This window comes from Schistocerca nitens, chromosome 10 (genome assembly GCF_023898315.1).
Source record: "Schistocerca nitens isolate TAMUIC-IGC-003100 chromosome 10, iqSchNite1.1, whole genome shotgun sequence".
Classification (NCBI taxonomy): domain Eukaryota; kingdom Metazoa; phylum Arthropoda; class Insecta; order Orthoptera; family Acrididae; genus Schistocerca; species Schistocerca nitens.
Genome location: NC_064623.1, coordinates 11,566,712 through 11,579,483, shown reverse-complemented (window position 1 = coordinate 11,579,483; position 12,772 = coordinate 11,566,712). Strand labels below are relative to the sequence as shown.

At 47.3% G+C, this 12,772-nt stretch overlaps 1 protein-coding gene across 1 annotated transcript in view; it reads right to left on the bottom strand.

Annotated features, from left to right (window-relative positions):
- The window catches only part of LOC126210384 (uncharacterized), a 93,042-nt gene extending 80,786 nt beyond the window's left edge, over positions 1 to 12,256 (bottom strand). The window contains exons 1-2 of the mRNA XM_049939614.1: positions 12,153 to 12,256; positions 901 to 1,051 (exon numbers count right to left, since the gene is read on the bottom strand). Of these exons, the coding sequence (XP_049795571.1) occupies positions 901 to 1,045 (145 nt within the window). The 5' untranslated portion in view covers positions 1,046 to 1,051; positions 12,153 to 12,256. The remainder of the gene's footprint in view (positions 1 to 900; positions 1,052 to 12,152) is intronic.
- Between the last annotated feature and the right edge of the window lie 516 nt (positions 12,257 to 12,772).

The window sequence follows — 12,772 nt, the reverse complement described above, 5'->3', positions numbered from 1 at the left end:
AGCATGCCACAATGTTGCAAGACGTCGCCCCAGCGTAAACGAGGCTTTTGAGCCAGGTCTGTATTGCATGGTGGATGTGATGTGTTGCGTACGAAACTAAAACCTGCAATCAGATCCAAACGTCGTGGAAAACTGTGAAGAGGTGTCATCCTGCAGCAAGATAACGCTCACCCACATTCTGCCAAACGGACAGCCGACGCAATAAAGGAGTTGAGATTCGAGGTGCTGGAGCATCCACCATACAGTACAGACCTGGCTCCAAGTGATTTTCACATGTTTGGACCCTTAACGGAAGCACTACAGGGAAGAAGATTTGAAAGTGATGAAGGCGTCATTGCCGCGGTGCAAAATTAGTTACAGATGCAACCGAAAATCGTATTTTCTGATGAAATAAAAAAAAAAACCTCGTAAAACGTCGGGAAACTGCATTGAAGTCCAGGGAGGGTACGTAGAAAAATAACGCATGGTTCAGTTTTCTATCATCAGAATAAGTGCAGCTTTTCACAAATGTGCCTTTACTTTTTGAATTCCCGTCGTATACCTGTATATAGATGATTTTGTAAATAAGCTTTACCTATAATGTACTTTTAAAAATATAAGAAGGGATGGCTTTTCTGACAGTGCATACGCGTGAATAGTTAGTTTCGGCATTAACATCTGTTTATAAATAACTGTTTAACCATGGGTAACGCCACGGTCCAAGCTAGTAACATATGTAATTATAGTAACCCCCTAAGACATCCCCCCCCCCCCCCCCCACTGGTGAAAGCACAAATCGCACCCTGATTAACACTAACAGATGTTAAGTATTTACGCTTAGTTAAAATGCACCTACTGTGCTGTGTTTGAACCTATGCACCAACCCAACTGATGGATGATGGGAGCTTCATCTGGACTCACGTTTGCTCTCGAGGCTCTTGGCGGCCCTGGATGCCGCGCCGTACACTGTGGCGACGCAGAAGATGGCGCACAGCGCGAGGGCCATCGGCAGCAGCGACTGGTAGTCCACTATGGCGATGACCACGCAGTGGCCGACGATGTTCATCAGCAGCTGGAATTTCGTCAGGTTTTCCATTTACTGACCTGTTGACGCACCAGTCATCTATATCTATAGTACGTGGGCTATCCACAAAGTACATTACGTTTTGGAATTAAAAATAAAGTATTGGAAATTTTTTTTATTATATACAGATGAAAGCCACACTTAAATACTACTTTTCTACATAGTTGCCATTTAAATTAAGGCACTTATCGTAGCGATGGACGAGCTTGGAAACTCCTTCGTGGTAAAATTCGGCCGCCTGCGCCTTCAACGACGTGGTTACCTCTTCTTGAAGCTGTGCGTCGTCATCAAAACGCTGCATAGCCAACCACTTCTTCATTGCTGGGAATAAGTGGAAGTCGCTCGGTGCCATGTCGGGACTGTACGGCGGATGAGGAAACAACTCCCACTTAAAAGATTCGAGAACTTCACGAGTGGCATTTGCCGTGTGGGCCCGGGCGTTGTCGTGAATCGGCAAGATATTTGAGCCCAACTTTCCCCTGCGCTTGTTTTGTATTGCTCTTCTGAGGTTGTGCAGAGTTTGGCAATACCTTTGAGAGTTTATTGTAGTGCCTCTTTCCAGGAAATCCACAAAAATCACACCTTTTCTGTCCCAAAAGACAGTCGCCATCACCTTCCTTGCCGACATTGTCTGCATGCATTTCTTGGGTTTTTGGGGGGAATTTGTGTGCCCCCACTGCATTGACCGCAATTTTGTCTCGCAGTCCACATGATTAAGCCATGTTTCGTCACCAGTAACGATGCGATCGAGTAATAAGTCGCCATCTTTCTCGTAAGCGTCCAAAAACGTTAACGCTGCAGCCACTCGCTGATTTTTGTGAATCTCTGTCAAGATATTTGGTATCCATCTTGCACAAAACTTGTGGTAACCAAGCTTTTCGGTAATGATTTCGTGCAACAAACTTCGTGAAATTTATGGAAAACTCATAGAGAGTTCCGTTATTGTGAAATTACGGTTTTCACGGACCGCGGCATCGACTTTTTCGACAAGTTCGGCAGTCACTATGCTGGGTCTTCCACTTCGCTCTTCATCGTGAACGTTAGTTCGGCCATTTTTAAATTTTATGACCCATTGACGCACTCCACCTTCAGTGGTTATGTTGTCCCCATACACTTCACAAAGCTGCCGATAGATTTCTATCGGTGTACAGTTTTTTGCAGTCAGAAACCATATTACAGCACGCACTTCACACTTCGCGGCATTTTCAATTAACGCTGACATTTCAAACTGTCACAGTAACTCAACGGAGTACAGCAAGAACATCTCACTAGCACGGCAGGATGCCATGACACGAAGATGGCCGCGCTAGACCCGCCTCTCACGGACACAAACGAAAACGTAATGTACTTTGCGGATAGCCCTCGTATTACATAAAGACAAGCAGTTTATTTTTTGGTTAGCTGAAACCTGAATTTCCGTGCGCGACGACCTGACTACCCCGACACGGAGAACAGTCTGAGGTGGGGAACCTTGACTCGGACAAGCCAGCTGAAGCACATACGGAGGTAAACTTGCCTGCCGCTTTGTTTACCATTACTGTTTTTCAGCTTATTTACATCTAACATGCTTACAAGTTTACACGTACTGACTGTTTATTTACTTGTACATTCTTTATTTCCTTCAAGGAAACAACGAGGAAGAGCCATATTACTAGAAAGCCAAGATGCAGTAGGCCTTCTGAATGGCCACCTCCACTTGAGGTTCGTGCAAACGGTTCTGCTCGACTTGCTGCACGTCTGGCTGTCCGTGAGAGGCTGTGGATACGACACGACGGAGCACCGCCTCACTTGAGTGTGGATGTCCGCAGCCGTCTCAGTGCTGTGTTTCCTGGCCGCTGTGCTGGAAGGAGAGGTCCTATTCCATGCCCTGTGAGGGCGCCTGGCCTGAATTCCCCTGACTATTTCTTATGGGAACATCTAAAGTCACTTGTGTATGAGACTCCAATGGATATGGAGATGGAATTAGTTGCCAGAATTGTAGCTGTCTGTGATGTGATTCGAAACAAAATAGGGATATCTGCCAGGGTGCGTGACAATCTTGTTCGCCGCTGCCATGCTTGCACTGAGGATGACGGCCGTTAGTTTGAGCACATTTTGTAAGATACACTACAAATGGTAGGTTCATTGTTGTCAATGATGGTATTTGCTGTTAACTAATATAAATAAACAGTACACAGTAATGTGATTTTATTCCTGTTACCTCCTTAAGGCGGCTTCTCCGACCCCAGGTTCCCTGACTCAAATTGTTCAGTGGAGCATCCCCTATGTCCTGTTTAAGTTTTCCCCGCTTTTACGCAAACACTGTGTATAAATCAGTAATATCCACAGTTTTTGACCTATTTGGTTCAAAGTTTTAGACAATACACTAATAAACATACAGATGGACATAGGCTACAATAGTTTCTAAACGGCAAAGTACAGGTTTTCTCTTAAAAGCGACTTCGAGAAATAAAATGGTGTGCTGTGCTGTGAAAATGTGCGATTTACTTTTCTTTCCCACATGTACTTTTTACTACTACACATCTTCCTTCTCCCTATACATAATTTTAAATAAACATTGCATTCACAGCAGTGTGCTGTTTTCTTTCCTCGGCGCCGTCGGATTCACAGAAAGCAGAAAAGGTGTATTTATGGCTTATCAGCTTATGATTAAAATACTAGTACGGAATCTGTGTCGTCTAAAAACTTGTAATGCTAGGCATTCGAGCTACTACCCTCACAGATCCTTCAGCTGGAGAGGTCTCTCCCGTATCCTGCACACCATTGATCCCAGCTGCTGTCATTTTAAGCGACATCCGATCCCAATCAAGGTTTAGTTAGCACTAAAAACAAACAAGGCTCAAGGCCAGAGAGAGGACAGGAGATGAACAGAGAGGGAGAAGAGGAAATAGACACGGAGAAAATGGTTCAAATGGCTCTGGCACTATGGGACTTAACATCGGAGGTCATCATGTGGGGCGGCTGGTGGAAATTTTACTGTTGTTTACATATAATGTAGAATTGTAATGTAGAAAAGATGCATTTCCATGCCGATGCACCATATGTGGGGCGGCGGGTGGAGTTACGCTGTTTATATAATGTTTGGTTTGTAAGGTAGAAACATTTCCCGGCCGATGCACCATATGTGGGGCGGCAGGTGGTTTTATGCTGTTAATATAAAATGTTCCTATTAATTATGCTGTCTTTTGCCGTTCTCAACACTGGCTCTCTAACTACAATATTGGCAACCAGAAAGTGATTAGCAAAACGTGAAGCCTGTAATTAGAATTCCTAGTGCCCACTTAATCTGAGAAATACTCTTATAGCTACAGCTTATAGCTCTGAGGAATTAGGAGATTGTCCGGGATTTATAATCAAAAACTATCGTGAAAAAACGTTCGCTGTATTCTGAAAGTCACAGATGAAAAAAAAAAAATAATCCACATAATCTGACTAACAGAGCAGTTCAGAGTCTAATGCGCTGATGCAACTATAACTGTCCAAATTAAATGTTTAAGTGAATGCTCGCCATAATTTGATGATAATGTTCATCAAACGCCACGCTAAATAATGGTAGAATGTTTGTCCCGCGACGGCACGTGAAAATACGACATACGCAAACTGAAGATAGATCATTAAAGTCATCCCAGAATTAACACTTCACTTGAAAATGATTTCATGGTTACGCGTATCCCGAGTAACTTAATACGGCATCCGAGGCTGTTTATAGCAATGATACCGACGCGACGCGACTCCCGACACAGATGGCGTGTTATTCAGCGTCTGGAGAGAACTGGGGCCTTGCTTCCTCGCGCAGCGTTCTTATATATAAAGCCGCGGTGCGGACGGCTAAGGGAACGCCTGATCAAATCGGCTCTCCCGACTAGCCGCTGGGCTAGTAATGCACCACATTAAGTTATTGAATAAATCATCGCTTCCTTTGCTGATGGCCGATGAAGCTCTCAATTTAAATGTGCATTCAGCACACAGGTAAGTAATCATAATAAGTCTGACGTGGCTAAGTCAATTATTTTGGGCGAGAGAATTAATTTAATTACACTACACGCAGTAGACGAGCTCTGAACTTGCCCTTTGGAGATACGCTATCGCTATAGTTATATAGTTATTCAATTGAAATTTCTCACATCTTTATGATTATAGCGGATCTCCCTTCTACTTAAATTTAAACATCCTAGCCTTATTTATTCGCCTACTTAATCTATCTTGCTTCCTTAATTTTTAAGACAAAAACCAGAAAATAATGAATTTCCACTAAAATTTTAATTCGTGACATCCAAAATACTGTTTCTACTAAATTATTATGAAAAAGGAATCCAAATATAAATTTTTAAGTTTCTAGCTCTTTTCTGTTTCGCCAATGATTTTTACAGAAAAACGTCCAAATTTCGAAAATGGTTAAAGTTATTGAACTGATATTCAACACATATTGATTTAGTATTACTCCTGACATGCTAGAACCGTTTCAGGTTATATACTTGATGTTTAAAATACTGTGCAACATTTATGACGTCAGAGCTAGTTACAGCGGACTAGGCTGGCACACAACGGAAAGACTGATGAGAATTTTATAAGGCGTGAGTAGGCTGCTTCCCTACAATCAGTCCCCTAGAACTTACAATTACTTAAACCTAACTAACCTAAGGACATCACACACATCCACGCCCGAGGCAGGATTCGAACCTGCGACCGAAGCGGTCACACGGTTCCAGACTGAAGCGCTTAGAACCGCTCGACCACTCGGCCGACGCAGACACGGAGAGGGGACGGAGGAGACAGATGGAGGGGGAAGAACGAGAGAGAGAGAGAGGAGGAAGCAGGAGCGGACAGAGAGATGGAGGAGGAGGAATAGAAGGGCAGTGAGAAGGGGGAAAGGAGTTTGGGACGTATATCCAATTCCCACACGAGATTTACGTGGTAAAACACAGGGGTTAAGGCTGAAATGTTTGGTCGTATACGCGAGGTTAGCTTTCACAGCAGGAGCAAATATACCGTGTAGCTTAGCACCCTGTGCTGCACTCATAGCGGTCCTTCCCTGGTTAAGTGGCAGCCATCTCCGGCGTTTGGGAGGCAGGGGCTTTGTTCATCCTGCGCCACTCTTCTGAGCGAGTTGGGGTCTGGGGCTACCGTACTGGCCAAGGCGCTGGTGAGTTTCCCGTGACTGTAGGTACATCCCAGCACTCGGTGGAAGAAGCCCAGACTGGCGGGATCAGGACATGGCCACTGGAAAAGGCTGCATCTGCATTCTGCTATTGAGGATGACTGCCTGAAACGCGTTAACGTTGGAACAGTTTCGTGACGCGTCTGGGAGCCCGTGAAGTGAACCACTGAAAGTGTAAGCTCCTACTGTACACAGTCTCCTCTCACACGCAGAATACCACATAGTAGAATGTCAAGTGGTATCAGACCGTAGGTTGTATCCGCCAAGAGCTATTTGTGCAGTCTAGCGCGGATGGTAGCACCTTTCGCGCCTCTGCGATGTCAACTGTGGAGGAGCACCCACCCGACTTTGAATCAAAATAAAAATTCATTCCTCCGTGGCAACACATCATCTGTTTCTAGTGGAGTTTTGCAGTGTGCGAACATCACTTTGGAGGGTTGTATTCCGTTTGCAAATAAGTAATATTATTGTCTACTAGCGTCCCTCTCCTGTTTCGTACTGGTAACACGAAGTATGTATCGACAGACACGTCTTCGGCCAGCACTCTAATTCGCTGGAATACAACTGTTTTCAGTGACAAGTCCCGTTTCCAGTGGAGCCCAAACAACCGGCGAAGACGTGTCTAGAGACACACTGGAGAGTGATGAAATCTCAGCCTGACCATCGCCCGTCATATGGGCCGACGACCAGGAGTGATGATCCGGGGTTCCATTTATTTTCATAGGAGGGCCGCTTCGCTTGTCGTATGCAGCACAGCGATGCATCGACGATATTTTACAACCCGTTTTGTTGCACGTTGTGACAAGCCATTCTGGGCTTCGTTTTCAGTAATGCCCATCAGCATACGGCGAGAGCTTCTACTGCTTAGCTTGACGGTTGACAAACCCTACCTTGGCCAGCCAGGTTGTCGGACCTCTCCCCAACTGAGAATGTTTGGTGCCTTACGGGCTGGGGCCTCCAACCAGCTTGGCATTTGGATTGTCTAAGGCAGGGCTTCCCAACCTTTTCAGCTGGCGGATCCCTTCTTCAGTCGAAAATCCATGGCGGACCCCTAGTCAGACAAGAGCATAGTAACTTCAAATTTCAGAGTGAAACCCATGGGAACTGAAAGCTTCTTAATGCAGGTGCCATATTCACAATGACCCCCCCCCCCCCCACCCCCCCGAAGTAGCAATTGTCTTTGGTTTATTTAGAGATGAATGAAAACAAGTTGAAATTAAGGATCCAATTTGAATTCCCTCTGTATCCAGACACTTACTAGTGGATTTACTCTCTTTGTTCAACAGACTATAGCCTGATTAAAATTACTTGGTAATTGACATTTCACACGGTGGAGCTTTCTTCCTCCAAGAGCAATTAACGTCACGTCCAAACTGTTCGCTGTTGACAAGCTATCGCTTATGGTCTGTTCATTTCCACTATTTGGCTACTGTTGTGTTAGGAGCATACATATTTCCTAACAGTCGTGTGAGTGTGCGTGTGCGTGTGGTTTTTCGTGAAATCCGAAGAAAAATGTTCAAATGTATGTAAAGTCTTCGTTTGGTCGTCCTTCCTCCTCATTCATTTCAACTGGAAACTTCCCTTATTGTGAAGGCGATGGAGAAACTGCAGCGTTCTTCAATGATCCTGACTTTAGCCACCGATCCATGTTAGAAGTAATAAACTGGTCAAAAATCGACTTATGAAACAAGTAGTGTACTGACAAAGGCAAGTTTAACATTTAACGATGCCTGGGGCCGCATACGTGCCAGCGAGCGCTGTGATTGGTCGACAAAGCTCGCTCCGCGCATGCGTAAAAGGTTTTAGCGCATCTAGCTCCGTGAGCCAGCGCACAAACGACCCCCGTATTGTTGCTAAGCAATCGATCGGAGAAGCCGCATTCTCCGGCACTAAACTGTGTATGGGTTCTCACTTAGGAACCGCAAAGGCTGCTTGGGGATACTACCTGAAGTAATGGGACACACGTGTTTCACACGAAAAAAAATTGATAAATTTCATTTTCACATTTTTATTCAATAATTTTACTAATTATTTTACACGATTTGGTGAAAGATGGCCGCGGACCCCCTAGAAAAAGCCGGCGGACCCCTAAGGGGTGCGTGGACCACAGGTTGGGAAGGCCTGGCCTGAGGCACCAGCTGGACAGAGTTTGGCTCAATCTCCCTCAGGAGCACACCCTACAACTCTATCAACTAATGCGAAACTGAACAGTTGTTTGTGCAAGGGCCAGAGGTAGACAAACACGTTATTGAGTTGCTCAAATTGTGGAGCGCGTTCTCTTGAATAAACCATCCAGTTTCTCTGAAGCTATAATCATCTATTTGTCTGTACATTTACCGATTACAGTTCCATTCAAATAATTTCGTGCTGCGTCGTTTTTTTCCCTTAGAGTGTATTTCGTGCATATTGGGTGAACCGTTATGAATTAAAGTTCCCCCTCCCCCTACCCCCCCAATTCCGGAAGCATTCAGCTCAAGATGCAGTTCGATGGCAACATTCTCTGTCAAGGCAAGTGCCCCATATGTCTTGGCATCGCACTCGAGCGCACTTTATCTTACAAAAAGCATCTGGAAAACACTTTAGTCAAGGTAAAAAATCGCGAAAACATCAATCAGAGGCTTTGATGGGCTTCGGTGGAGATTTTGCGTACATCTTGTCTTGCACTGTTTTTTTGCGGCTGCAGAGTATTGTGTGTTGTGGCCACATGTAGTAAGCATTGCTTCACGCAGTGGAGAATGGCAAAACACAGGCACGCCAGCGATCGAGGCGTTGTGAAGTAGGCAGGCACAGATAGCCTTGCTGACAGCAGCAGTCTACCAGCAGACTGAGGCAAGGACGCACGCAGACCGAGCGCCGAGCAAAGCCTGGGTAGTGCTGAGTAAGGGAAGTGAGGCCAGCACGCTAAGTTACACTGCTATATACTGCGGGAGTAATAACAAGGAGCTGCCACTGAGGGTAAAAAAGTCCTCCTGCCGGATATAAACAGTGGAGCGCAGGCAGCAACAGACAGAAGTCATTAGGAAGCAGTTCGGATCTGAGGACGGACGCGGTCCGTGTCCGAATGTTCAGTCTTCGTAGGTGACGATTCCGAAAGTCTGTTCCAGCTCACAGGAGTCATCCGTTCGCCGCCAGATGTCAACTCCAGCTCTGGAGGTCAGCCCGAGTTCGGTCGGCACCACGGCTAACTACAGCGAGAACTTCCAGCAGGACCGGCCGCAGCGCGGTCTCGGTCACAGGCGCCGCCGGGGACTGACGCCCGGACTTCACGGCAACCCGGCCCCACGGCGCGTGGTCCGTGCGTGACGGGACCTCGCGGGCATCGCGACTGACGGCTTCCCAGCCGCCGGTGCAGCAGGCGTCGGCAGCTGGCCTCACGGCGACGCGGCTCCGTGGGCGTGCCCGTACTGGGGCGCCGAGCAGCGACGACTTCATCTCAACCACGGGGCGTCCTGGCTTCAGCGGAGCACTGGTGGCCTGAGGCTCCCGAGTGCGATCAGCGGCGCACGTTGCGCGCATTGTCGGAGAATCTACACAGCAGCAGCGGCCAGGCGGAGGGATCCGCAGGGCTGGGCAGCGACGACGAGGGAGAAATTGTAAAGAAAGCTCAATAAATAACTGTAAAACTCCACGCCGTCCCAGTCTTTGGCGCAGCCACTGTGTCTGCTGCTAACAAGTGGTGCAGAAGTCATAACATATGCTTCGGTGTGGTGTAATAGTTTAATGACAGCCTTAGCGATGCACAGCTCAACAACACAACACATATGTTTACTTTGCGTATGGTTACTGGTACAATCAGACGAACTCCTGTCTCCTGTCATAGAGTCGCAGAACTGAGACTCTGCTTAGAGATTACGGCAGTATACAAGAGAATAAGGAAGTACTCATCCATCACGATATACCTGTCTTATGAAGAAATAGGCTACTTTCGAGACACCTATTACTACTGTATGCTGAGCAGCTACCTACAAGTGACATCAGAATAAGAGGTCTCTGGAACAGGAACTGCCAACATATCGGAAATCACCAAGAATGGGAGTCATGCGTGAAATATAACTGTGATCTGTAGGTTTCGAACTCGACATGAACTGTGTGTCAAATTAAACGGAATCCGCACTGGGTGTGGTCGGTGCTCTGACTCATTCTAAAAATCGGGTATTGTGGAGTCTCCGAGTTGTGTCTGTGGTGCTCTGAAACACTGTATCAGACGCACAAGGGAGGAGTACGTCCTATAGTGCAATAAGGGCACATGGAATTACTTCATGCATGCCAGTGCCACTGCAGTGGAATGGATTGCAAACCTCGATATTAATATTTAGTCGATTTATTTCAAACCAGCAACTGAATCTCAGACAATTAACCAATACCGCCTCATGATTGGAACTCAGAATGAGTGGGAAACAGTAATAGCACAACGTGTTGCTTATGGAATGAAGCAGATTTTTCACTGAAGCGCTAAAGAAACTGGTACAGGCATGCAGGTTCAAATACAGAGATATGTAAACAGAATACAGTGCTGCGTTCGGCAACACCTATGTAAGACAAGTGTCTGGCGCAGTTGTTAGATCGGTCACTGCTGCTTCAATGGCAGGTTGTCAAGATTTAAGAGAGTTTGAACGTAGTTTTATAGTCGGTGCACCAGCGATGGGATACAGCATCTCCGAGGTAGCGATGAAGTCGCAAATTTTCTCGTACGACCATTTCACGAGTGTATGTGAATATCAGGAACCCAGTAACACATCAAATCTCCAACATACCTGCAGCCCGAAAAAGATCCTGCAAGAACAGGACCAACGACGACTGAGCAGAATCGTTCAACGTGACAGAACTGCACCTCTTCTGCAAATTGCTGCAGTGTCAGCGTACAAACCATTCTACGTAACATCATTGATATGGACTTTTGGAGCTGAAGACCCACTGGTGTACCCTTACGGCACCTCGCCTGGGCCCATCAACACCGACATTGGACTGTTGATGACCGGAAACAGGTTGCCTGGTTGGACGAGCCTAGTTTCAAATTATATCAAGAGGAAGGATATGTATGGGTATGGAGACAAGCTCATGAATCCACGGACCTTGCCCCCAGCAGCAGCCACTGGGAGGTCCGCGGTCGGCCGGCGGTGTCCAGGTCAGACCCGCACACAGTCCACCGTGTTCATATCCTCTGCATTAGCTTCACATGCGGAAAATAATTACCACAATGAGCGTTCCACAGGGTTCCATCCTGGGGCCAGTACTGTTCTTCCTCTGCTGGTGGAGGCTCTGTGACAGTGTGGGGCGTGAGCAGTTGGAGTGATATGCAACGCCTCATACATCTAGATACAATTCTTGACAGGTGAGACATATGTAAGCATCCTGTCTTATCACCTGCATCCATTCATGTCCATCGCGCATTCCGACAGACTTGGCCAATTCCAGCAGGTCAATGAGACACCCCACACGTCCACAATTGCTACAGAGTGTCTCCAGGAACACTCTTCTGAGTTTAAACACTTTCGCTAGCCACAAAACTCCTCTGACATGAACATTATTGAGCATATCTGGGATGCCTTGCAAGGTGCTGTTCAGAAGAGATCTCCACCCCCGGCCCCCTTGAACTCTTACGGATTTATGGACAGCCTTGGAGGATTCGTGGTGTCAGTTCCTTCCAGCACTACTACAGACATTAGTCGAGTCCACGCCACATCGTGTTGTGGCACATCTGCGTGCTCACGGGGGCCGTACACAATATTAGGCAGGCATACCAGTTTCTCTGACTGTTCAGTGTATTTCGGGTGCACAGTACCGTATCTAGCCGTACCATGACGGCTGCTTTGCTCCACTTCCTTTTGGAAGAGATTTCGTGGGCCCCTATACACTGCAGCACACGGGACTGTCTAGAGGTGTCACGGGAGAGACGAAACCAGATGGACAGAGAGAGAGAGAGAGACGCACCTGCGTGGCGAACACGAGGCTGGGCGGCAGGGCGCGGTCCACGGTGGCGACGTGCTCGCTGCAGTGGGCGGCGAGGGCGGCGGCCGGGCAGCGCTGGTAGAAGGGCAGGGGGGCCGCCAGCAGGGCCCCGGCCGCGCCGTCGTGCAGCGCGCGCGCCGCCCGCAGCGCCAGGCGTACCAACAGCGCGGCGCGCGCGCCCAGCAGGAGCACGTTGGCCAGCGACAGCCCGCCCTGCACCCCCAGCAGCAGCCACTGGGGGGGCCGCGGCCGCCCGCCGGCCTCCAGGTCAGACCTGCGCACAGTGCATCAGCTGTACGGCCGGAAAATAACTACAACAACGAGCGTTCCACAGGGTTCCATCGTGGGACCAATATTGTTTCATGCTCTGTGTTTGTGTTCTGCCATTTTACAGTAACAGTAGACACAATCAGTCCTGCTTGTAAAAGATACAATCATTACTATCCTGTAAGCATAGAAGCCTCCTCTAAGGTTACTAGCTGATTTTCCGTAAATGTACAGTTGCCATACATCACAGATTTATCGAAAAATCCTCGATATTATGCCAGACGATGAAGAGATGACAGTCCTGAATGCAGTGAGAGTTTAAAGTATTATTTTTA